At 42.6% G+C, this 26,553-nt stretch overlaps 1 protein-coding gene across 1 annotated transcript in view; it reads right to left on the reverse strand.

Annotated features, from left to right (window-relative positions):
• The window catches only part of HMCN1 (hemicentin 1), a gene marked incomplete at its 3' end in the record, with an annotated part of 402,129 nt that overhangs the window by 49,517 nt on the left and 326,059 nt on the right, over nucleotides 1-26,553 (reverse strand). Inside the window, exons 69-82 of the mRNA XM_080917798.1 lie at nucleotides 21,410-21,606; nucleotides 17,706-17,787; nucleotides 16,442-16,578; nucleotides 15,329-15,470; nucleotides 14,131-14,275; nucleotides 13,638-13,765; nucleotides 13,213-13,369; nucleotides 10,706-10,827; nucleotides 10,374-10,538; nucleotides 8,482-8,589; nucleotides 7,808-7,945; nucleotides 7,544-7,678; nucleotides 2,329-2,598; nucleotides 471-661 (exon numbers count right to left, since the gene is read on the reverse strand). Coding sequence (XP_080773924.1) covers nucleotides 471-661; nucleotides 2,329-2,598; nucleotides 7,544-7,678; nucleotides 7,808-7,945; nucleotides 8,482-8,589; nucleotides 10,374-10,538; nucleotides 10,706-10,827; nucleotides 13,213-13,369; nucleotides 13,638-13,765; nucleotides 14,131-14,275; nucleotides 15,329-15,470; nucleotides 16,442-16,578; nucleotides 17,706-17,787; nucleotides 21,410-21,606 — 2,117 coding nt within the window. The remainder of the gene's footprint in view (nucleotides 1-470; nucleotides 662-2,328; nucleotides 2,599-7,543; nucleotides 7,679-7,807; nucleotides 7,946-8,481; nucleotides 8,590-10,373; nucleotides 10,539-10,705; nucleotides 10,828-13,212; nucleotides 13,370-13,637; nucleotides 13,766-14,130; nucleotides 14,276-15,328; nucleotides 15,471-16,441; nucleotides 16,579-17,705; nucleotides 17,788-21,409; nucleotides 21,607-26,553) is intronic.

The following is a 26,553-nucleotide window of genomic DNA, read 5'->3' on the forward strand; positions in this document are numbered from 1 at the left end:
TTCTAACAGGATGCCTGAGGGCATAATCATCTCAGTTCTCTAGCAGCACAGAGTTTCCATTTTTAAGTCAATTATTAGACAGGGTTATTTAAGAACCTCCATAGAGAAAGGCACTCTTTTGGTGTTCTTCATTGTCATACTTAGATTCTCAGGAATGTCTTCTGTCCTGTCATCCTGACACCTAGGTATAAGCCCCGGAAACAGCACGGTCACTCAGAATTTATCCTGATGCAAAGTTTCACAAAAGGACAATGATAACTTCAGGAGGAGGACATGTGCCGGGTTCAGCCCTTTTGCTCAATACACTTCTAACTCCCTGGAGATAAAATGCAAGAGCAACTAGTCTTATGTTGAACTTATGAGTATTTCCTCTCAGTCTTAAAGGAAATACTTCCAAGCTAAGCTGCCAAAATGCAGAGGTGAATGAGCCACTTGGCTCGACAGTGTCAAGTCATGCCTGTTGAACTCACCACAGCATTTTCCAAGACGAGTTCTCCGTGTGGCTGGGCAGTGTATTTCCCTAACAAGTTGGCTATAAGAACACTGTCTTTTTTCCAGTGAATTGCAGGCGTGGGGATCCCGTCAGCAACACACGGGAGAACAGCCTGCGCCTTCTCGTTGACGGTGTAGTGTACTGCGCTGCTCTGGATCCTAGGTGGCACTGTGAGGAATTCAGACACAGTCACCCAGGAAGTTGGGCTCATATTCACAAACACATGAAAACATCCCTTCGAGGGCTTTGTCATACTTTGCTAGGAGTACAGAAAACAAAGCAAACCAAAACAAACAAGCAAAAACCCCAAACTATGATACGGTCGATTGTAGGAAAGCAATACATTCTCGTTCTCAAATAATATTTCTTATTTATTCTTCGAAAATGTCCCACATGTGTACAATGTGTCTTCAGTGGCTCCACGAGTCCTTCCCCTTTGCAGTGTCTTCCACCCCTCCACAGACCTCCCTCCAAACCTGCTGTCCTCTGCCTTCCACCCCTCCACAGACCTCCCTCCAAACCTGCTGTCCTCTGCCTTCCACCCCACAGACCTCCCTCCAAACCTGCTGTCCTCTGCCTTCCACCCCTCCACAGACCTCCCTCCAAACCTGCTGTCCTCTGCCTTCCACCCCTCCACAGACCTCCCTCCAAACCTGCTGTCCTCTGCCTTCCACCCCACAGACCTCCCTCCAAACCTGCTGTCCTCTCCCCCACTTAACCGAAAACAGATGTTTCTCATATAATATATACTAATCGTGTTTTCTCTCTCTCTACTCCTCCCACCTCCCCGCCCATCTGGATCCACCCCTTCTGTCTCCCATTAGAAAACAAATAGGATTAAAAGACGATAACAAAATAGGACAAGATAAAACTAACACATCAGCGCATCAGTGTTGAGCAAAGTCAGGAAACAGAAGGAAAGGAGCCTGAGAGACTCGTTCACACACTCAGGACTAAAGGCATGTGCCACCCACGTCTGGCATACAAATATTTAACTCACTGAGTTCAAGACTGCTTCCCATGGTTATCTACTTAAGTGAGGGTGTGAAGACATTAACTAGTTCACAGACAAGCCAGCAGTGGCCACCCACCAAAAGCAACAACAACAATAACAAAAAACCATCTTTCCAGCAGCCATCAGCGGCCAGTGGCTTCTGATCTGGGGGGTGGGGGGCGGGGGGGGCGGGGGGGCTTAGTAAGCCCTGTCTCCAGCTTGCTTGGATTTTTACCTGGCTCTGTCTTTGGAGATCATCCTGTCTTACTGGGGAATTTGCATAGTATCTTTCCCTTGCATTCATCTTCCTTCTCGAACTTGTCAGACCCTCCCTCACCTGTTTACTGGTCCAGCTTTATGTTCACTTCCTTAAGCAGTAAAACAAAGCAAAGCTAGGAGTGACAACAGCCAGGCAAAAAACACATCCATGGAGCCCAGTTGGAACTGGCTGAACACGTCCACGTGTGGAGTCTGCCCTGGCAGGGTCTGTGGGCACACACGTTTTTTATGTTTTGTTGGTTTGTGGCATCTTGTAGCATAAGATGGTCTTGAACTCAGCAGTAGTCAAGAATTTGAACTCCTCATTCTCAGGTCCCGCCTCCCATGAGTTCAGATTCCAGGCTAGTATCAGCTACCATACCTTGCTTATAGTCGATTTCTTCTAGTTCTCCGTTTGTTTGGAATTAAAAAAAAATTAAGACTATGACTTTATGAGTCATACATGGTACTTTTGATATTTAGGCCTCATCAGAAATAGTTTATAAATAACCTGAAAATAAACCATATATCATACCCATTTGTTAGTTAGAAGGACGGAAATGAACCGTGTGGAACAGCCTACCATGGACAGTGAGTGTGGCGCTCACGCTGCTGGAGCCCGCCGAGTTAGCCGCCACGCACGTGTACTGACCAGCATCCTCAGGCCGAGCGAAGGCTATCTGCAGAGCGCCGGAGTTCAGGCTGCGCCGGCGGACAGATTCGGTAAGTGCATGCCCGTCCTTATGCCACGTCACCTCGGGTGGTGGGGAGCCCTCTGTCTCACACAGCAGAGAGACAGGTGTATCCAGAGTAACGACATACTCCTTCTGATGAGAAACGATGGCTGGAGGAACTGAAAGGCAGGAGGTAGAAACTGAGTGTACAAACTGCCTAATGTGAGGTCTTCTAATGGAAGACTGTAGTGTGGTTTTGTTTGGAACATCATTAGCATTCATGAGCCTGTTGCAGAAGATTAAAAAAAAAAAACTCACAAGTGTAAGCAACAGCCAATTTTAAACAAGATAAACATCTATTCATGAGGTTTTGGGAGGATCACATTTAAGAGAGTCTTTCAGAAAGCCATGAGGGTCTACAGGGGTATTTTAACATACACAAAGTTTATGATTTACTTTGGGCACTTCTAGAATGGACTCCGAAAGTTTAGTGAAATGCTCCACTGCTCAGAGATACATTCACCCCTGAGTTTTCCAGAGAGCTTGTCATGATGTCTCAGCACAGTGCGATACTTGCAAATAAATACATAGACAAATAGATTATAGAAAATGGTTATATACACAAATTCTTCCCACTTCAGAAGCTGGCTAAGGGGTTCCCGTCCAAGGATTGAAAGCAACCACTCACTGCTTAGGTATCGCTCTGGATTTTCTGCTAAGACATACATCATCCAGCACAGAAGGAATGGAAACACTGATATCTGCGCTGAGACTGTTTACGGCCACCAACATCACCTGGTTGAGTGTGTGCTTCACCACGGACTGTGTCTGCACGGGGGACCTTTCCTAGAATCTCCCAAGCCTCTGGTGTCCGCAGTTATCTCTTTGTTCATGGGATGTGAGAAACTATTTAATGTATGTCATTCCATCTTCACTGTTCAACCTTTTTAACAATCTAGTGAAGAAAATTCAAATCTGACCCTTCCTTTCTATGACCACAGTGTTGCCGCGATTAACAAATAATTTTGACTTCTAATATTTTGTGACTGCAGTGCACTCAAAACCACTCTCTTCCTAAACATTACTCTTCTCTAGCCCCCAGCTAGGCTTCCTCTGCCTCCCCAGTATATTCCCCTTTATCAGAGTTAAAGCAATGAGCTGCCACAGGACCTTGTCCTTGGCTCTCTTCTCTGTCCATTTTCTCATGCCCTTTTCTTAGGAAATGATATCTAATTTCTGGATTTAATATCAATTGCAGATGACCTTTTATCCTACACTATACACTTGCCCTGAACTCTAATATGCAGCCAATGTTCGGCTGCAATCAGCATCACGTATTTAAATTTCCAGCCCCTAGTGCTAGGAGCTAGCTTGGCATCCAGGAGTGAAAGGGGGATGGATTGGGCAACTGAAGGGCCAAAGCTGCTTACCTTTGGCGATTTAACTCTTTAATTCTTTGCTATTTCTGTGGCCCAAATCCCCTGGCTTCCAGCAATTTAACTCCTGCTGATAGCAGGTGATCAAGAAAAAAAAGCTTAGTTTCTTGATCTCTTTTCTCTCTGGCTCAAGGACCCCTCCCTGGCCAGGCAAGAGGCTCAGAGTTCATCCCTTAGTGAACCAGAGAGAAAAGAAAAGAAAGAAAGAAGTCAGGCTCTTTTCCTAAATCTCTATCTCTCTCTCTGCCTCTCTGTCTCTGTCTCTGTCTCTGTCTCTGTCTCTCTGTCTCTGTCTCTCTGTCTCTGTCTCTGTCTCTCTCTCTCTCTCTCTCTCTCTCTCTCTCTCTCTCTCTTGCTCTCTCGTCAAGTCAGACTATCTGTTTCATCAATTTCACAAGTGCCCATACATACTTACATACACACACATATTCCTACATACATATGCACACACACACATATGTATATATACACACACATACATATAGACAAACAGACATATATACATTTGGTGGGTGAAAGACAGGCCCAATAGCCACACATTTTTTTTCTTTTAGCCTTTTAATACCTTGTTAGACAAAAGTTCTTTATAAAATTACCTCATAGATTAAAAAATATCACAAAAAGGGGAGTCACAGAAGGATATGGAGAGTAAATTCAAAGCAATGTTTCATTCTATAAGCTCATCATAAGTTCAAAGCAACAGTCTCATGCACCCTTATTTTTATCATAGTGCACACCCAAGGCTTCTATCTTTGAACCTGACCTAGAATGAATGTTTGTTCTTGATCACAGAGGAACAAATTTCTGGAAAGAAAAGGCTCCATTCCAAGCCCGTTTTCTCTTCTTACTGCAATTTCTGAACACTCACTGTATTCCTTGTCATGCAGTCTTAACTTATTAATCCATGAGGCTGGGGCATGTCCTATTCTTAATTCAAACTTCATTATATCTTTCTGGCAAAACAACTTAAATTCCCTAAACTTTCCTCCTAAAATTATTTGTATCAAATCAGGAAATCTAACGTCATCAGTTCATCTAAACAACATTAATTCATGCAAGTCCACCTTCATACGGAGCCGCGGCAAATTTGCCCAGTAGAGTGGGCTGGTGCCAAGGGATCACTAGGTTATGTAACAGTGGCAGGAAGGGCAGATCGGCAGCGGGAAGCAGCCACGGAACAAAGTCTCTGAGGCTGCACATCTCCAGAGTGTACCCATGGCAGCCATGCAAAACGATGGGCTATCTCCGGGTAACTCGCTTGCCATAGCCTTTCCTGGATGGCTTCTGTCACTCGAGTGTCACTCACCACACTTTCTCTCCCTCAAGCTCAAACTTGAAGCCCAGGAAACACCTCTTTTCCAACCTTCAAGTGTGTCAACAGTCTTGGCTTTTATATCTTCACAGACATCTTTCACCTACAGCTTTCCCTAGCTCTCTTGCAGCTCATGCCTTGGTTTCCTGCCTCAGACCATGTTGTCTTGGTTTCCTCCTTCAGACCCTAATGCCATGGCTTCCTCCCTCAGACCATGTTGCCTTGGCTTCCTCCTTCAGACCATGTTGCCATGGCTTCCTCTCTCAGACCATGATGCCTTGGCTTCCTCTCTCAGACCATGATGCCTTGGCTTCCTCTCTCAGACCATGTTGCCTTGGCTTCCTCTCTCAGACCATGTTGCCTTGGCTTCCTCTCTCAGACCATGATGCCTTGGCCAGACAATCTAACCACTCTTTCAGTCCCATCCTTGCCTGTCCCCAAAGGTAATATCTACAAGGAACCCAGAAATATCTAGCCTAAACAGAGCCATCGTCCTGGCTGCACCTTCCTGCTGTGCAGAGAATGGAAGTTAAGGCCACCATAGCGTAACATTGGACAACGGCCCTGTCCTGGTCTAGTCTCCTTCATGATCTTCTGCCTTCTCCTTGCTCACCACTGTCTGGTCACACCAGTATGAACAATTTGGCAAGACGGCTTGTCCTTAATCATTGTTGATCTCTTACCTCATTCCTTCCTAAAGAGAAACCCACCCTAGCCATTGACCTAATAAAATAATCTGATGTGTCTTAGTTTCATTATTGACGTAATAAAATGGCCTAATGTATCATAGTTCCATTATTGGCCGAATAAAATAACCCAGCGCATCTTAGTTCCATTATTCATCATTTCAGTCTTTGGGGTTTTTGTTTGTTTGTTTGTTTTTGTACAACTTGAGATTAAGATTTCAAATGTCTGGAATGTGAGCTATACTGTTTTTGCTAATTCTCTGTAGGAAGTACTGTATGTGAGGAAGTTTAGGATTAATTCATTTAAGTTCAGTATCTTGAAACCTGTTACCAATTTACTTCCTATCCTAGAAAGACGCAGAAATTATATTATAAAAGTCAGTTTAACATGAAAATTATTTTCTTCCTCCATCTGACTTCATCTCCCCACTACACTTCTCTCTAACACACACACACACACACACACACACACACACACACACACACACACACACACACGAATCCCTGATTTTTTGTAATTTTAAAGTTATCTTTTGCTGTTTCCTTTGTGTGAAAATGCACAGCTCAGGTGTGGGGGTCAGAGAACAACCAGTGGGAGTGAGTTCTCTCTTTCTCTCTTACTTTCCCAGGCAGCAAACTCAGGTTATCAGGTGACAAGCACTCTAATTCAGGGCCACCTCAACAACTTTGGGCTGTTTTTTCTTGATAAAAACTCTGTTCTCAAGGGGCTGGATAAGGGCCCTTAGTGCTTAAGAGTACTTGCTGCTCTTACTGAGGATCAGAACTCAGTTCTCAGCCCCCACACTGGACGCTCACAGCTGCCTGTAACCCCAGCTCCACGGGATCTGACACACTCTTCTGGTTTCTGTGCATATCGGCATTCATGTGCACATACCTAAATGCACACATACATACATACACTCACACTCACACTCACACACACACACACACACACACAGAAATAAAAGCAAAATAAATCTAAAACCAATCTTACTAAATATGCTACCATGAAGAAGAACAAGTACATTCGCTCCCTCTTCAGAGTGGACATATTGCAAGACCCTATGGATGTCAAACCGCTATCACAGAATTCTGTACTCACTATGTTTTCCCCCACACACGCCTATGATGAAGATTAATTTATAACTTGGGTGCAGTAAGATATTAATAGCACAAGTACCAAATGTACTGAAGTGAGGCAGGACAGTTGATGCACTGTGAGGCTCTGGTCTTTTGCCATCCCTTTCTTTCTTTGAATGTTACACTGTCCTTTTCATTTTTTACTCGCAGGAATTACTGTCCAATTTTGGTGGCAGATGGGAATTGACAATATTGCAACATTTGCAGTTTGAGGTTGTCTTGAAGTGAAAGAAGGGAGACTGGTCACGGTGTGAACTGTGACAGCTGGTCTGATGCTGAGACCAAGAGACTCAGTTTATAAAGTGTGGATATGCTGGCTAGACTTACATTTCACACGGAAGGAAAGAGTTTACTATATTCCCCAGAAGAAGTGAAAACTTATAAGCCATTAATTTCGGGACACTCGGTGTCATATCTTTAAGCCATGCCTAACAATAGGTAATCAAAGTCTCGAAAGTGAACGATGAAGATTCGTCTATTTACATGTGAGCAATTAGTATGGACTGTCACAGACATCCCTGAAGGCATCGAGGACGAATCACTCAAGTACCTTGTACATTCAGCTTGATCTTGCCCAAGGCTGTCCCAGCTGGGTTCTGAGCCACACACATGTAAGTGCCAGCATCCTCCCGAACAGCTCTGGAGATCTGTAGGCTGCCACCAGGAAGAACAGCAAGGCTCTTGCCTATACCACAGTCATAGAAGCAGAGTGAGACCAGGTTTATTTTCACTTTGTAAGAAGGCACACAGATTTCTGAATTACAAAGCATGGTGCACTTTATTGAACAATCTTTATTGAAATCGGGGTCAGTACCTGAGGTAATGACGTTGATGCCTTCTTTCTGCCAAGTTATGAATGGAGTGGGTATCCCTGTTGCCTCGCACGGAAGCAGGACGGGGTTGTTTACAATGACATCCAGGTCACTGGGTTGGGGCTGAATGACCGGAGACTCTGCAAAAGCCGATCAGCGTAAGAACAGCACTGCTCACTATATAGCAGAGCTCCTGCTAGTGTGATACACTTCAATGTGCCAAATCCACAACCCCACACACTAGTGAGCTGACTGTGCAGGAGAGGAGACAAGCCTGGCGTGCTTATGCGTCTTTTAGATCTTGCTATATGGTAGCTGTAGTAGAAAATGCAGGTAGAAAAACTGACGGTGGAAGAGATCACAAAAACCAAAGAAGAAACCTTTAGGTTGTTCTGTATAGTTTGTGATCACGTGCAGTTGTAGACTATCAAACAATATCTTCCAGGTTTACATAACCCAAGACATTGTGGTGACTTGAACTGTAACATGGTACCATCTTTGAAGAATAAAACACGAGAAAGAATAAAAACACAAATGAATAAATAGTGCCCCCCAAGACCAGCAAAACGTTAGTGTGTGGTGCTGGGGAGCAAACCCCAGGATTTGCACATGTTAGAGAAGAACTCCACCCATCAGCCCACCAGAAAGATTTGGGTAAACAAACGACCTTCCATACCTTGAACACGCAGGGTTACATGCCGGTGTGCTGAGCCTGCTGCGTTCCGAGCAACACAAGTGTATCTTCCTGCGTGGTTTAACTGGGTAGCAGATATCTCAATTGCTCCTAATGGGAAAATAAAGTGTTCGTTCGTTCGTTCGTTTGTTTGTTTTCTTGTTTCTGTGCTTCTGTGACATGGTCTTACCACATAGCCCAAGACTATCCTGAAGTCTCATATGATGCCAAGGAGGTTTGGAGCTTACAATCCTCCTGCCTCCCACAGAAAAAGATTTACCATGGACTGTGTCTTTGCTTTCCCAATGCAGCAAGTTCCATGTTTCTCATGTTTTTTTTGACGTTACCAACAGTAATTAATTAATTATTAATGCTTTATTGATGAATACTTTACTTACTGAAAGGCCATTAAATATAGTTTAATGAGTGGGTTTTTTAATTTTGTTTTACTATTTGGATTGTTAATGATAACTGCAAGCTACTTTCAGAAACCTTCCAGGAGACTAGTTTCTACTTGTGGCCACTCCCAGCTCTGAAACGCAGCCGTGGGCCACACCCACCTTCTGCCCCTTCTCCGGGTTTGCCTGTTGTCAGTGCTCCATTGAGGCACAATCACAGGCTGGAACTGCCTAACTTCGCTTGCTGTAAGCGTGTTTTTGAGGTTCATTCATTTTAGCGGGTGTCATGTTGTTTCCCTTCCTTACAGCCAAACAGATTTCCTGCTGTGTTGGTAGCACTTTGACGGGATTTGAATTGCTTTCCTGTTTAGCTATTTTGGACGACTCCGTGAGCATCTCTAATGGATCGGACGCCCCTTGGAGAGTGGCCCTGGATGGAGTGCTGACTTTATGGCAACTCGGCTTAAAATCCCAAGAAAGTTTTACTCTACAGTGGTTTCTGGAAAACCGGTGTAACTTCCTGTTTCAGGATAGGATTCTAACCAATCGCTGATTTATCTGAGATAGCCAAAACATTCTGCCTTAAAACCAAAGCTATAAGCTGAGAATCAATGTCCTATTATTTCCCATCGATTAAAGAGACACATACATTGTCTTAGGACAATATAGTTTATCTGGAGGTTTTGCGGGACTCCTAACAGCGAAAGTGTCTCTGACTCTTGCCTGCTCTTAGGACCCCTTTTCTCCTACTGGGTTGTCTCACCCTGCCTTGAGGGGAGGGTCTGCCCCTGTCTTCTGCATTTTTTGGAGCTGTGTTTGGTTGATATTCCTGGGAGACCCGATCTTTTCTGAAGGAAAGCAGGTGAGCGGGAGGTGTGGGGGAGGGAGGTGATGGAGGGGACTGGTGGGTTAGATAGTGTTTCTCAGTGTTACACATTGTATAAATACTGACTATTACCACTATCAAAAGCAAGTTGCAATATTTAGCACCCAGCTTTTTTTGCTTAATTATACGAACATTAAAGATGGAAGAGCAAGTGGATCTGGGGAGAGGGGAGGTAGGTGGGCCTGAGAGGAGGGAAGGGGGATAGCTGGGGAGGGGAACTGGGAGTTGTGGAGGGGTGGGGAGGCTGCAGTCAGGATGTATTGTGTAAGAGAAGAATAAACAAAAAAGAAAGCGCTAAAGCTTATCTGAGTCACACAGTCTCAAGATAGTCCAGTTCCGTCTTAGGCACTAAGACTTTAAATACACCTTGTCTTGTCAGTGGGGAAGTGCGGGTCTCTGTAAGAAGAGTGTTTGCTAAGTCTGTGGCTTCTCACACTTCGGTGCATGCTTATTGGAGAGTACGTGTTACTTTGTTTCTAGATTCTTTTCCTTTCCCTCTTATCATAATTGTATTTTAGGAACAAAGGGTTTTAAACTCCATCATAAGTCTGGGCCACAGCTGCCCATTGTGAACTCAGTGAGAGTAAGGTCGCAGAGCAGGGTTTTGTTACCTGAGGACAGAATCCGATAGCCTTCTCCTCTGGGAAGCAGTCTGATGCCATTTTTGGTCCAGTGGATGGAGGGAACTGGAACTCCAGAGGCAGAGCAGGTCATGACTGCTGGGGCCTGTCTGGTTACCAGGAAATCCACAGGCTCATCAGCTATGGTGGGAGGAACTAAAAGAGCAACAAGAGAAAACCACATTTTCACTCTATCCCTCCAATTCCCAGAGCCTCGTTCCCCTTGTCCCCGTCGCTGGGGAGTGCCAAGCAGATGTGAAGGGGGCTGTCTGGAGACCGGGCGGCGCGGTGTGCCCACCGACCTGCTTTCGGGCTCGCTCTACCTTGGACAGTGAGGTCCACGGTTCTCTTGTCCTCTCCAGCCTCGTTCGCCACTGTGCACTCGTAACTCGCAGTGTCGTCCACGGAGGGGGAGGTGACTACAAGAGAGCCCGAGGAAAGGAGCCTAGAGAGTCCAAGCACGAGGCCCATGCATTAGTTCCCGTGTTTTGCAGTTGGCACGGGTAGGAGCCGAGGGAAAGCGCTCCTCCGTCGTGTCGAATGAGCCTCATCTCTCTGACACAAGGCTTGCACATCAAAACCTAAGCTTATACAGCAAAGGATCTGAGCTTTATGTTAATCAGAAACAGCAGCCTGGAAGAATTGCCTGAACGTTTTTCTGAACACGTGTATCATAGTCAAAGTTCTTCTCCTAGTAGATGAAGTATATTGACAGCTACTATGTGACAGCGTGGAATTTATGCCTGGCTCCATTCGAAATGCTTCTCATGACTGTATCAGTGACTTCGGGGACAGAGATTCGATTACTTACATGCCGTGTAACTGAGCACAGCTCTCGCTGGCTCACTGCCCCACCCCTATGCTTTACACACATGTTAGTGTGTATGTTATGACTCATGGCTATTGTGGAGATGTGCCATGTGTATACATATCCACACCTGTATGGGCATATGTATATTATACATGTCTATGTATACACATGTAAAGTATATGTGTGCAGCATATATGTGATGCATATATTTAACAGCTGTAATATGTTTATGTATGTAAGCCTGTTGGCAATCTTTCCTTAATGTATAATTAATACATTATATATAATATATATTAATATAATAAAGCAAAGTGAATGGATGTTTAGAAGCCTTAGAAACATTCTCACATGACTTCATGTACGTTCAAATTAAAGCATCAGTTTTATTTCAAACTGTGTGATGCTGGAAGAGAAGCCATTTGGTGTGGAGGTTAGGAGATTGCTCAACGGATGTGGAGCCCAGTGGTCAGATCCCCAGTCGACCACATAAATGCCAAGAGGACAGAGATCCCTCCTGTAGTAGAGACTTGGAAGGCAGAGACAGGGCCCCAGAGCCAACTGGCAGGCAGGGACAGTTATACTGGTGGGCAGGCTGGCACTGGGGGACAATTCCTAATGCTCACCTTGGGCTTCCATACGCACACATATGTGCAGTCCTGCTACACGGCCACATGTACCCATGCACATGTAATTACGCATGCATGCATGTCTAGTATACATTTGAAAATGGAAAAAAGAGAAGAGACGTGGGTTTGATTAAAGGACATGCCACCGAGGCTAGACACTGAACGGCAAGAGAAACAGCGCTGCTAGAGTTTCAGCGGAATCATTCTTGGCTTCGTCTTTCCTGGTAAACCAGAATTACTTCTTGTCAAAGTATCGCCGTGACTGTGTTTGGTGTGAGCACTCCAGCAGATTTGATGAGACGGTGGAATCTTAGCTAAACTGAGGTGAAGGAATGTTAAAGTGGCAGAAATGATCAGTGACTCAAATGTCAGCCTTCAGGACACAAGCCAGGCCGTACAGGGAACTCCAGCAGGAAGGCTGGACGAACTGGAGAAACCGGTTAGTTTCTACCTAACCACTCGGCCAAAAAGCGGCACTGCATTTCAGGGTGTTAAATTTGATCTTTCTATTTTACAACTGATGCTTATACTGACTTCCAGAGAATGCTTTTGTGTTTTACGTGAGAAGAGGTGTATAGCCGTTGTTATGAGATTGTAGAAGACACTGGGCGTACGAGGTTAAAGGTGCCTGCCGACCTCGAAAGCAGCCATTGCGAGTTTGTTCTGTATAGAAATCCTGCATCTTCAACTTAAAAAAAATAGATTACAAATCAAAGTTCACATGCACGGAGTATTTTCTAGTAACCAGCTAATTTTTTATTCTTTAAATATCCCATGACCCTGTTGATGGGGTTAAAACGCTAGTTATTTTAAAAGCTGTTTCCAAAGGTTAGGTGGGATATTTTTTTGTCTATAGAATTATCTTTATTTCTTCATGCTAAGTGAAATTAGCCAGGGAGAGAAAAGGCTCTGCTTGTTCTCATTATACATTGAAGATAAAAGTTGAGCTAACAGAAGCTAAGAAGTGAATAATGGGGGAGGGGTGCGCACTGGTGGCGGCTGGGAAGAGAGTTGCCTAGAGGAACATCTGACTAATTGTCTGGACATTTCAAAAGAGCCGTCAGAAAGGATTTTTATTGTTTCTTTTTTCGTGGGGGGGGGGGATGTTAAGGTAGGGTTTCTCTGTGCCCTGGCTGTCCTGGAACTCCCTCTGGATACCAGGCTGGCCTTGAGCTCACAGAGATCTGCTGCCTCTGCCTCCTGAGTGGTGGGATTAAAGGTGTGTGCCGCCAGCCCCTGACAGATTTCTATTGTTTTTAACACAAAGAAATATGCATGTATGGCGTGACAGATGAGCCTCTTTTCCCGATCCAATCAACATCATATAAATGTATTGGAATATCATAGAGTACCAATAACTAGGCACAATTGTGTCAGTTAAAAATGTTCTTACCTGTAGGAATTTTGATTTTGATCTACATTAAGAAGATGTCCATTTTTTCTCCAGTTGACTGACGGTTTTGGTATCCCCGTAGCTTCACAAGCCAGGGTAGTTTGGACATTCACTGTCACCGTCACATTGGTAGGACCCAAAGCAATAGATGGAGGAACTGGAACAGTTAAGAAGGAAAGAGAGCAAACAGACAGCTATCTGATAAAACCTGTCATTAGTTTGCATTTAATTAAGGCACCTCGAACTGTCACGGACTCTACTATGATATTACCCACAGGAAGGAGAAAGCATCGGCTGGCTCATAATGCAGTGGAATATGTTTAGTCTTTGAGGCCTAGGTTTTTATTAGCTCAAGAGTTTCAGTTAAAAAAAAGTGACCCAAAGCCTGTTTTTATTTATTTGTTTATTTGTAAACGTATATTTACCATGGACTTGTAAATCTATTCGCCTACGGTCTGTCCCAGCCACATTGGTCGCCATACACAAGTACCGCCCGGTATCTGTGACATGTGCTGACTGAATATGAAGGAATCCATTTTCCAAGATGGAGTATCTGTAAGAAAGATCACAGATAAGTTCTTCTGGATCGACCTTTTCAGTTTTACACCGCGACGCGGATAAATGTTAAAGACTCGGTGAAATCTGCTGGGAGTGTTCTTCTGTTTCGGGTGAGACATTTGTACAGCGCCACTGGAGGAGGGACAGGGAACCTGCAGTGTGAAGGTGTATAGCAGACAGGCTTGTGCTCCTGAAGAATTAAATCATAAGAGCCATGACTGCAAAATGCTAAATTTTTATTCTCGTCTTAGGATGAAAATGTTGATTCTAAAAATATCAAGATCCAAACAATAGGAAAAATCACTTGAAGTTTCCATTCCAGTTTCTCATTGCTGCATCTCCCCTCTTTAGAACTGTTACCTTGCATGGGTCTCAGCTAGCACGGCACCGTCCTTTCTCCAGGTGAGCCTTGGCGCTGGCACGCCCTCAGCAAGGCATTCAAGGGTGACCGACTTATTCAGGAGCGTGACCAGGCTCTGGGGACCACCACTGATGCTTGGAGGAACTGAACATGAAGCAAACACAACAATCTAGTTACGACAAATAGCAAATCCCTCACTAGGAACCTGGGGGTGTAAGGACAACTGTAGATGGAGGGATTAGCTTTGTCTACACTAATCTACCGTAGGATAAATAGCACTAAAGTCTAACTCTTGAAGTCTCACTGATGATATCCTGCATTTGGAAATGAAGAAGAAATGGGGAGAAGAATCTAAATCCTGACGTACAGCAGGAGAAATCTGGTCCCTGTGAGACAGGCGTGAGTGAAATTCTGCTTGGGTCTGATGCAAATTAAAGTTGATATTTCTTATTTCTCTTTAGCCAAATAATGGTCAAAGAATGTTAATGCTGGAATAGCTTCCCTTTAAATAAAGAACAGAAAGTGGGCTGTTTTAATGAAAAACACATCTGTGGTTAATCATGTGAGTCTCAGAACAGGCATTTTATTAATCATAGAGTTCATGTGGGAATACAAAGCCTGAACTTTAATTTTAGTATTAGAGATTATTAGCTGTGCGGGTCATCCAGCATGTTGTAAAATTCCTTGTGTTAAAATCCAAAGGGACTGTTATGGGGGGAAATCTATACATTTTCCTGAATTTTGGCAAGTTTTGGCATCTAGATATGCACATTTAAGAAAATAACAGTAGTAAGGCATTGGTTAGGAAAGTCGTCACACTGTGCATATGTATAGCACGTGAGAAAGCCACCACCAATGAGAGCAGGTGAAACGCCATTTGTCAGGCACAGAGATGTAGTGTGATGCCTTCCTCGCAGCCGGATGCAAGCTATCTGGATTTGCTAATAATCCTGTGTGTGTGTGTGTGTGTGTGTGTGTGTGTGTTGTTTTCCTCTATGATGATGAAATATATCTCCAGGTCTACAATTTGAATCTGAATTATTTTGCAATATATGTCTAACATAAGTTCTATGTGTTGCTTTCTCAAGCTAATAGCATGACTGCAAGGATTTATTGAGTAAGTTCATAAAACATATTGTCACCTTTTTGAATATTCTTGGTGAATTTTTCAAATAGTGAAGCAGTCATTTTTCTTACCATTTACAGTGAGGATAAACTCTCTTGTAGTCTTTCCTGCTATGTTGCTGGCAACACAGGTGTAATTGGCCGTGTCTCCCAGGTCTGCATTATTAATTTGCAAGTATCTGCCTCCAGACAGGATTCTTACTCGAGGTGTTGCCTGGATTCAAAAAGTAAAATCTGTCACCAAAATGTCAGTGAAATAATATAAAACATTATTTTGATTATTTTAATGGTGTGTGTGTGTGTGTGTGTGTGTGTGTGTGTGTGTGTGTATGTGTGTGTTTATAGGGGGTATATTCTCTGAGAGAGTTGCAAACATCCTTACCTACTATGTCATCTCTTCAGACCTAACATACTGTTTGATAAGAGCAAAGATAAGCAAGCATGAACCAGAGAGTGTCTGTGTGGCAGGTTGGTTTATGTAATAGCTAGTCTCTCTCATTGACTCATTGACTTTGGTTAACACAGGGGTACAGTGCCTCTGGTGCCATCAAATAAGGAAGAGCAAGACAGGACAGATGGTTCAAATCGAGCCTTCATCAGTCCTCCTTAGGACGTTTTCTGGAAAGCCGCCCCTACCGGAATTAGGATAACCAAAGCCTTCAGAGTCAGCTTTCATTGGCTGTAAGTGACTAGTAAGAATTCCAAACTGTTGCCCTGTCAGCAGATAGGCATCACCCAACCTTAGGACACCATAAGAAGAACTTGAGCTTCTCCTTAGGATTCTGGGCCCAGAGACATGTTAGTAGGAATATTACAGATGTGTCTGGCCATTCCAGACTCCCAAATTCCAGTGATAGCTTTACCCTGGAGACGTGATAGGCCAGTTCTTATGTACCCTTGATGGCTTCTATTCTTTTAGAGACACAGCTGAGCATTCAATTAGGACTTCAGTCTCTAGGCTATACAACCATGTGTCAGTTTCTAGAGGGTCATGAGTTTAGCTGTGTTTCGGCCCAAATGAAGCAAAGGCTAGGAAGGGATGGCAGGGAAGGTTCCTGTGTCTGCCTGTGCAGTTTCAAGTCACAAGCATTTAGAAGTGATGTGGTCTTGAGCACTAGCAAAGGCTTCTCAACTGACCTTGCCTTTTCAAAACAAACTATCTGTGGAGTTGGGCGGAAGGTTTACCTGTAACTGCTCCCCATTTTTGAGCCACACGATCACGGGTGGAGGCACGGCATCGGATTTGCATTCCAAAGTCACCTGTCTGTTCCTTAATACAGAGAAGTCCTGGGCTTCATCCATTCCAGCAATATTAGGAGGCACTGAGCGTGAAAACACCGTATCAAGTGCATTTGATAAATGGGATGCAGTGACCTACCAGTGTCCAGCAACTGTTAGGTCTACTGTACAAGGAGAGAGGCGCAGACCTGAACAGCCTGCCACATAATGTAGGGCCCAGGGTATTAACAAACTGGGTCTTTCTTATTGAACACTTTCATATTGATTAGATAATAGAATCCTTCCAACAAAGACACGAATGATGTAATAACTACATCACCATCACCCTTCGATAGATAGCCAGGAAATGGAGGCACAAAGATGTCCTTCCATCAGCATCTGCACTGGGTAAGACTTTCCCCTGACTATTATAAAAATCACCAAATAAGAAACTGCCCATCCCAATATGAAAAACTATGTCCATTTTGTCCTGATTATTACAGGTACATTTCTCAGCAAGTCATAATTTGGGTTTATTTAGGTAGGCCTAAATTTTGAGTAAGGGATACCAGGGAAGCTTCATACCATCTTTAAATGGATATATGTGCACATGCATGCACGTGTAAACAAGGAAGTGTAGTACAGAAAAACTGAAAACATAAAGGGACTAGCCGACGTGTGGTCAATATAAATAAAAAGGCAGACTGTCCTAATGTGCAGAAATAACTCTAAATCAAGAGTAAGACATATGACAGCATGCAGTCTTAAACATGACGGTGCAGAATAGATCTGTCATGTAAGAACGCTCGTCACACCACCGAGACACAAAGCAACTTTAGTCCTGTGTTCTGAACTGTCTCTTTTTGATATTAAGAATCTTCTTGTTTCCCTAGTCAGTTGCAAACTCTAAGCTTAAGCAATCTTCCTGCCTCAACTTCCCTAGAAGCTGGGGCTACAGATGTGTGCTGCTATGCCCAGCTAAGATCACAGAGTTTGCAATAAAGTGTACACATTGAAAAGACACACCATATCCTTGTGTGGTAAGATTAAGGATTGTTTTTATTCTAATCATTGTTGTAACTTGTGTTCTGTTATTTTTAAATTATTAACACTAAGAATAAAACATATTTCTCAACTTATGGACATGATGCATTATAAAATGTCAAGATCTTCTCTAGTAGAGTTTTTAACTAGGATTGTGTGGAGATCAAACAGAAATCACCAAACTTACCATGTACTCTCACTAAATATTCTTTATCATCATCCCCTGCAGGACTGGATGCCAGACAGGTATATCTTCCTGTATCCTCCACCTACAAAACCCAAACACATTATGCAGTGTTACCATGCTGGTGCTGGTGATGAAGATAAAATTCCACAAGAACTAGTAAGATTCCCATATAAGGCAAAATTATACAAGGAAGTGCAACAGATGAAACAAACTCTCACTAATGTCAGGGTTTTAATATCACACGTTGGCCGACATCTCTGTTATGTATATAAAATTATGTATAAAGGAAGTTTAGAAAGAAGTTCTGGTATAAGAATATAAAAAGGCATCTATAAGTAAACAGTTATATATGTCTATGTGTACTTGTAGAAGATCTAGCACCAAGTATGTTGGCTCAGATGTTCAATATTTAATTTGAAGAAATAAGCATTCATAGGTTCAAGTTATATAAACTGCATTTCCATAAACTTCATTTATTAAATCATAAACTTCAGTTACACTCTTTCTTAAGGAAGTAGTATGTTTATAGAAACAGCTGGTAAACAACACCAGATTACTAAGTCAAGCAAATTAATACCACATTTCAAACCTGTCACCGAGATATACAGCGATAGAATGCATCTGGTTTCAGTGTCACACTGATGGCAGAATCTACTTGATTAAGTCTAAACCAATTATCTATAAATACTCATACATGTTTTCTGCTGGATGTTGGTTTCCATCTATACATTTGGCAATATATGAACACCACATCTGGAGATATTATTCTGACAAACCATACTATTAAGAAAAATTTATTCTACTACTTGGACATTCTCTGAATACTAGCATTTAAAAAATCTTATATTCAAATTTGACTTTATGGGTTTTGAAAAAATCTCTTTGCTGGCTTCACAAACTCCCTTTAAAAATGGTTAAGAGTAGAACATTTGGAAAATAGAAGAGTTGGGAGTAGGACTGAGGAACCTGGGAGGGGATAGAGATTCCACAGGGAGACCAACAGAGTCAACTGACCTGGACCCTTGGGGCTCTCAGAGACTGAACCACCAACCTAAGAGCTTACTGAGAGGGACCTAGTACACCCACGTGCACATCTGTAGCAGCCATGCAGTTTGGTCTTGTAGAGTGTCCTGAAGCTGTTTGTATTTTAATGTTAACTCCACTTCCCCACGAAGGGCGGGCTAGTCCAACTGAACCATTCCATTTTAATTAGTAAAATAAAGGAAAGCCAGTGACTGGGTGGGGCGAGGGAAGTAGAGAGGGCTGAGAGGTCAGAGGAGGTCAGAGGACGGAGGTTAAAGATCATTGCTACATGGAGCTTCCCAAGAACCAGCTGGACCCAGGTGATATTGATTGGTGTTATAAAGCTATGACCATTAAGTATTTTACAGATCTAATATCTCATATAGAAGGGCAGTTTGTATCTTTGTCTATTTGATTCAATCTTGTTGTGTAGAGGATCTGTGGATTGAGAGTTGAATATAAAAACCTGTATGAAAAGCTATCAGGCGTTCGAGTTGTGTTTGTGTGGGATGTTGGGGTACAGAAATACTCTGGGACAGAGGAGGAGAACAGGTGGTAGAAAACTGCCCAGGGACGGGAGTTGCACCGACGAGTTGGGCTGTGCTGGCGCCTTAGGGCTCCAGAGGTGTGTGGGGCTCTGAACTAAAACCAGGCCTGAGGGCCGGTAAAGAGATAAACTGATTTCTGTTTTTTAATATTTACTGCAACACGATCTTCATGTGGGTTCCCCAACAACTGGAGCAGGAGCCTACCCCAACTGCTACCTGCCTGTGGATCCTGCTCTCCTAACTGGGCTGTCTTATCTGGCTCAGGAGTAGAGCATGTACCTAGTCCTGCAGTGACTTGAGGTGTCAGGGTGGGTTCCCCAGGAGGGACCTCTCTTCTCAGAACCAAAAAGAAAGGGGTGGAGAGGAGTTGTGTGTGTGTGTGTGTGTGTGTGTGTGGTGAGTTGGTGATTGGCATATAAAGTAAATGAATCAAGTAATTCATGGAAAAAAATAAATGAACAACAACAAAAAAAAAAAAGAAAAAACCCAGAGAAGTGGTTAAAACATATGTTAGACAAATGTTCACACTGAGAGGCACTGCCAGAGCCTTATTTATACAGATGAGAATGCTCGCAACTAGCCATCAGACTGAGCATGGGGACCCCAATGGAGGAGTTAGAGAAAGGACTGGAGGAGCTGAAGGGGTTTTCAACCCCATAGGAAGAACAACACATTACCGGTAGCTCATCAAAATTTACTTCCACTGGGAAATATTTCCCAACAACGTGCTTCTTTCTGGAGACTCAGAGCAATTATTTATAGTTTCAGTTTGAAGTGTGCTCTGCTGATAAATTTGAAATATGAAGTAGATGTTTGTAGATTCTGGAGCGCCATTGACATGTGCTGTGCGTCAGAAGAAGAATGTGCAGTGAGTGGCTAAGCTGGATGTATTTGATCGAAGGACTGACATGTCTTGACTGGAGCAAGCCACAGCCTTTATGATAGAAGATAATCCAAGAAATAAATGTCTATACTGTTGAATGCAGAATTTGCTAAGAAAACATCATGTGGCCAGCATAATGGCAGAGAGCTGAGAAGTACATCGAAGGAAGTCATCCAGGTGTGTAACAGCTAGTGTAAATGCTGTAACAGGTGTGCACAGAGTGTCAAGACAACACGTCACAGGCAGCAGAGGGGGAGGCAAGCTTTCAGCTTGGCCATGCTTCATTTTCCTCCTCAGTGCTGTTTCCAGTGGTTTGCTTGTCACACATCTGGTTGTATCGTGCATGACATTTTATTTCCTTGGGACAAAGGTTCTGATTGAACCTTTCTGGGTTCCTGCTGTCACATGCTCCCTGACACTGGCAGTGAGCTGTGTTGATGCCAACTGCTCCCACCACACGTGGTACTATGCTTCTGACCTGTGCCTCTTTTGAGATAGACCTTGCTATTCAATGTCATACAGGATGAACAATATAACAGTAGCAGTAACGGAAATTATAATTCTTGTTGTTGAATTTAATTGTTGCTATATGTTTCTTTGGAAACCAACACAACCATATCATGTACCATTTTCTTTTGGATTCTCGGAATACATAATAAATGTTATTATTGTTGTTGTTACTACTGCTGTTATTTTGTCCAAAGATTACAGATAAGGGCATCGGGATACTGATAAATCTTCATAATATAAAATTTCCCTTTATTATTGATAACAATATCTTCCAGACATACATTTAATATGATAAAATTTCAGATAGGTTCTTGAAAATAAACAAGAATAACCATCTAACTCTACTGAAAGTTCATTGCTTAAAACTGTTTCTCCAGCCTTCCGTGTTATCTAATTTTGGCGATTAAAAGTGCTCTCTGAAATCTCACACATTGTGTTTGAGGTTGCTTAACCTGGTCAGTGAAGAGCTACCCAGGAAGAGTAGGAGCTTGAGAAAACACAGTTGCACATGGAGTTTTGAAAACAGGCTCAAGTTAATCAGAAGGTATTTATCCATCTGGTTTTCTTCGCAAGTTCTGTCAGATTCTTTATCTTTCTTCTATTTCCCCAGTCATGGATATTGTAGACACAGCTTACTCTTCACAAAGCTGCAGAGATCGGCGATGTATTCAGATACACAGACGTGTGAGGGAATAAGACATGACAGCAGCTGGAGCAACCATGCGAATGCAGACACTTACCTGCGCATTGGACACTCGAAGAATCGCTCCTCCTTCTAGACTCTGCACTTGCTCTGTCTGTAGAAAGGGCCGGCCATCTTTCATCCAGGAGATTTTAGGCGCAGGGATTCCAGATGCAATGCAGGATAGTTCAAGTGGGTTATTTACAATTACGGATACCTCTCTGGGTCCTTCAGAGGCATCGATGTGAGGTGGTTCTAATAAAATGGGAGCACATTTTACACACGAGAACATTAAGGTACTGATGAAGAATATTTATAATATAAAATTTGCCTTTACCATTAACATAAAAATATTTACAACAATATATCCCATCTATTCATTCATATTCCATACATATGTTATTATATCATATAATATATGCATGTTGAATGTATACAGTATTGGGTATTTATCATGTTTTGGATCAGTTTTAGCTGATCTGATTTTAAAAGCTTGAAAAGAAAAATCCAATTCAAATTTTCATCCTTATGACATAAAACATTTAGCGTATAGAAATCAGAATGATCATTTGTAGATGGTCTTAGCTCTTACTGGCAAAGTTTCAAACACTGAGAACAGTGATTTTTGCACGGAGCACATTTGTTATGTCTAGGCAGAAGGACTGTTCTCTTTTACTGTTTATGCTTCTAAAATTACCTTCCTCCAGAGAAAGTTAAAAAATCCAAACACTTGGAAGGAACATTAAGGGTCGTTGGCGCAACTCCTCCCAAACTTAATCCCTTTAAAACAGACTTTCACAGCGACCAGTGAAAATTTTCAGGGAAAAATTCATAGGCTTTCGGGTTCAGGAGGCAGGCAAAGAGATGCTGGACAGCTCCAAGGGTGAGCAGAGGAGGCTTTGCCTTTGTTTTTGTTTTAAATCAGGCACATAGTTTAGAATCTGACTCATAACACAGGACCTGATGTCCCACTGAGTTTGAAATGAGCACAAGAGTTGTTAGTTCTGTGGAACTGGACAGACCTTCAAAAAGAGAACTGGCATCAAGAAATGCAGCGAGATGCTCTGCGTTTCTTTAAACATATACGTGTTTTACTTAAAATTAGATGCTTTAAAAAGTAATTACTACAAGTTCTACTGTAATATCTTTGTTAAAATTTTCTTTAATTAAAAAATTATTTAATCTTTTTTTTACAGTCCCGATTTTATCTTCATTCCAATCTACCCTCTGACTGTTTCACATTCTATACCTTCACCACAATCTCAACAAGGATGTCCCCACCCTACCTCCCACCCCTGAGGCCTCCAATCTCTTGAGGGTTAGGTGCATCTTCTCTGACAGTCCAAACCTGGCAGTCCTCTGCTGTATATGTGTTGGGGGCCTCATATTAGCTGGTGTACGCTTCCCGGTTGGTGGCCCAGTGTCTGAGAGATCTCGGAGGTTCAGGTTAGTTGAGACTGCTGGTCTTCTTACAGGGCCACCCTCCTCCCCAGCTTCCTCCAGCTTTTCCTTAGTTCAACCACAGGAACAGCAGCTTCTATCCATTAGTTGGGTGCAAATATCTTCATCTGACTTGGCTGCTTGTTGGGTTTTTCTGAGGGCAGTCATGAGAGGTCCCTTTTTGTGGGGGCTCCATAGCCTCAATAATGGTATCAGGCCTTGGGGACTCCCCTTGATCTGGATCCCACTTTGGGCCTGTCACTGGACCTCCTTTCCCTCAGGCTCTTCTCCATTTTTGCCCCAGCAGTTCTTTCAGACAGGAACAATTATGGGTCAGAGTTTTGACTGTAGTAGGGTAGCCACATCCTTCACATCCCTGTCTTTCTACTGAAGGTGGGCTCTACAAGTTCCCTCTCCCCATTGTAGGGCATTTCATGTAGGGTCCCTCCCTTTGAGTCCTGAGCATCTCTCACCTCCTAGGTTCATTCTGGAGGAGCCCCTACCTCCAATGGTTGCCTGTTTCCATTCTTTCTGCTGGCCCTCAGGGATTCAGTCCTTTTTCTCTACCCTACACCAATCATGTTCCCCTCTTTCACTCCCTGTCCCCTTACTCTCCCAGGTTCCTCCCTCTCTCCCTTTCCTATGATTACTTTCTTCTCCCTCCCAAGTGGGACAGAGGCATCCTCACTTGGACCTTTCAGCTTGTTGACCTTTTTGAGATCTGTGGATTATATCCTGGGTATTCTGTAGTTTTGTTTGTTTATTTTTTGTTTTGTTTTGATTTTTGGTTAATATCAACTTATTAGTGAGCACATACCATTCATGACTTTTTATATCTGTGTTACCTCACTCAGGATGATATTTTCTAGTTCCATTGATTTGCCTGCAAAACTCAGGATGTCCTTGTTCTTAATGGCTGAGTAGTACTCCATTGTGTCAACGAACCACATTTTCTGTATCTATTCTTCTGTTGTGGGATGTCTGGGTTGTTTCCAGCTTCTGGATATCACAAACAGGGCAACTATGAACATAGCTGAACATGTGGTGTGGTGGCACATCTTTTAGGTATGTGCCCAAGAGCGCTATAGCTGGATTTTAAGGTTGATCTACTTCCAATTTTCTGAGGACTCGCCAGATTGATTTCAGAGTGGTTGTACCAGTTTACAGTCCCACCAGCAATGGAGGAGTGTTCTTTCTCCACATCCTGGCCAACATGAGCTGTCACTTGAGGTTTTGATCTTAGCCATTCTCATTGGTGGAATCTCAGGGTCATTTTGATTTTTATTTCCCTGATTATTAAGGACTTTGAACATTTCTTTAAGTGCTTCTAAACCATTTGAGATTTCTCTGTTGTGAGTTCTCTGTTTAATTCTATATCCCACTTTTTGATTGGGATGTTTGGTATTTTGGTGGTTATCCTTTTTCTTGAGCTTTTCTTTTTTTTTTTTATTTTGGAAATTAGCCCTCTATCGAATGTGGGGTTAGTGAAGATTTTTTCCCAATCTGTAGGTTTCAATTTGTCCTATTGACAATGCCCCTTGCCTTACAGAAGATTTCCAATTTCACTTATCAACTCTTGATCTTAGAGCCTGAGCCACTGAAGTTCTGTTTAGAAAATTTCCCCCTGTGCCAATGAGTTCACGACTCTTTCCCACTTTCTCTTCTATTAAATTCATCGTACCTGGTTTTATGTTGAGTTCTGTGATCCTCATGGACTTGAGCTTTGTTCAAGGTGACAAATATGGATCCATTTTCATTCATCTACATACAGACAGCCAGTTAGACCAGTGCCATTTATTGAAGATGCTTCTTTATTCCATTGTATACTTTTGGCTTCTTTGTCAAAGATCAAGTGTCGATAGATGTGTCGTTTTATTTCTGGGTCTTCAATTTATTCATTGATCTACCTTTCCCAGAGGAGTTTCAGAATTGCTCTTTCCCCATCTCTTTGATGAATTGTGTTGGGATTTTGATGGGGATTGTGTTGAATCTGCAGATTGCCTTTGGTAGGATGGCCATTTTTCTATGTTAATTCTGCCAGTTAGTGAGCACAGGTGATCTCTTCATTTTCTGAGATCTTCTTTGATTTCTTTCTTAAGAGACTTGAAATTATTGTCATACAGCTCTTTCACTTGTTTGGTTAGAGTTACCCCAAGATATTTTATATTATTTGTGGCTGTTGTGAAGAGTGTTGTTTCCCTAATTTTTTTTTCAGCCTGTTTATCATTTGTATAAAAAGAAAGGACGCAGCAAATCTATCCTTTTTGTTTTAGACTACAATTAGGAAGTCTGTGTGTCTTAATCATTATACCAGAGTTTCTCCCTTTACACTTCAATGCATCTGATTTATGACCGTCAAAATATATTTTACATGCAGTGTAACATTGACATATGGTTTCCTGATAAGTAGATTATAATGGCTCCATATAGCCAATCGAATTAAACAAAAAACAATCTCTAAAGCTTGTAGCACTATCTTCTTTAATATACTTATACGAGACCTAGACTTCAAATGAGGTTACTTCCTCCTGCAACTGGCCTTGTCTTTAATGTTTCTCAGCCAACACCCCTAACTACCAGGCATCACCGAGATTCTGTGGGTGTGGTATGAAGCTTTCTTATAAAACCCAAACCATGTTCTGTAAACTCTCTACTCTCTTTAAACTTCACAGTATGCGACTTGTAAGAGGTGAAAGCACCAGTTTGGCTCTCGGTTTGACTACACGGAATTCTTCATTATTTTTTCTTAGTTATTACTTGCTATGTGCCAGTCATGTAAACAGAAAGGTTCATTAGGAATCGCTTCTCTCACATTCACTGGGACTAGGTTAGGTCAGGGGCTGGAGCTTCAAACTCTCCAGATGTTTCCCTGTTCCACGTGTCAGGCCAAGGCCAACTGCCTCACTTTGAACTTTCCCTGTATTTCTTACACTTGGGGAAAAGTGGGAATTCAGTGCCCTGAATGGGAATACTCAAGAATTTGTGTTTCCTGTCTGGAACCCAGTTTGGATCTCTAAAAACAGATACTAGGATCAGCTAAACAGCTCCATTTCTGTTTTATAACAACATTCCAAACTGAGCTGGCATTCAGACAGGTTTTGGTTCTTCTTTGAGTGTCCCTTGTGCATGTATGATGGATCTACTAATCATTTGGTCACATAATCTGGAGACTGAGACTCATTCTTTATACCTTCACATAATCAACTCCACAATCAAGATTCACAGCTAAGCTAAAGTAAATGAATGAATGAATGAATAAATACATGTGCAATTATTTCTAGAAAAATGCATAACTTCTTTTATTTCCATCGCCATAATCTGAGGTACAATACTGTTTATGATAAAGTATCTTCCTTTTTGCTTTCGGGTACCTCTTTCTCCTCTGCCTCCTTATTTATTATGATTATTAGCATTATTATTATCGCGGTGAGACCACCTTAACTGCCATGTTCATCACTGGTGAGCTTGTTTTTCAATGTAGCATTTTAAATTTATTCTTTGTGAGTTTCTTACATGTATGAGATGTGTTCTGAACCTCTTTGTCCACCTTCCAGATGCTGGATCCCCTTACCTTCCTTCTAACTTCCCACTGAGTAAAATTAGTGACACACGGGAGCCTGGCCAGTGTGTCACATCAGTGACTGCAACTCCAAAGAACACTGACAATTGTTCTAGCAGCCCCCGGCAGCCCAGAACTCCTCCAGGAGGGGTGGGAATCATATGACTTCTCTCTGTCCATGCCAGAGCACTGATGGCCACTGT

The sequence above is a fragment of the Micromys minutus genome (assembly GCF_963924665.1).
Source record: "Micromys minutus genome assembly, chromosome: 6".
Classification (NCBI taxonomy): Eukaryota; Metazoa; Chordata; class Mammalia; order Rodentia; family Muridae; genus Micromys; species Micromys minutus.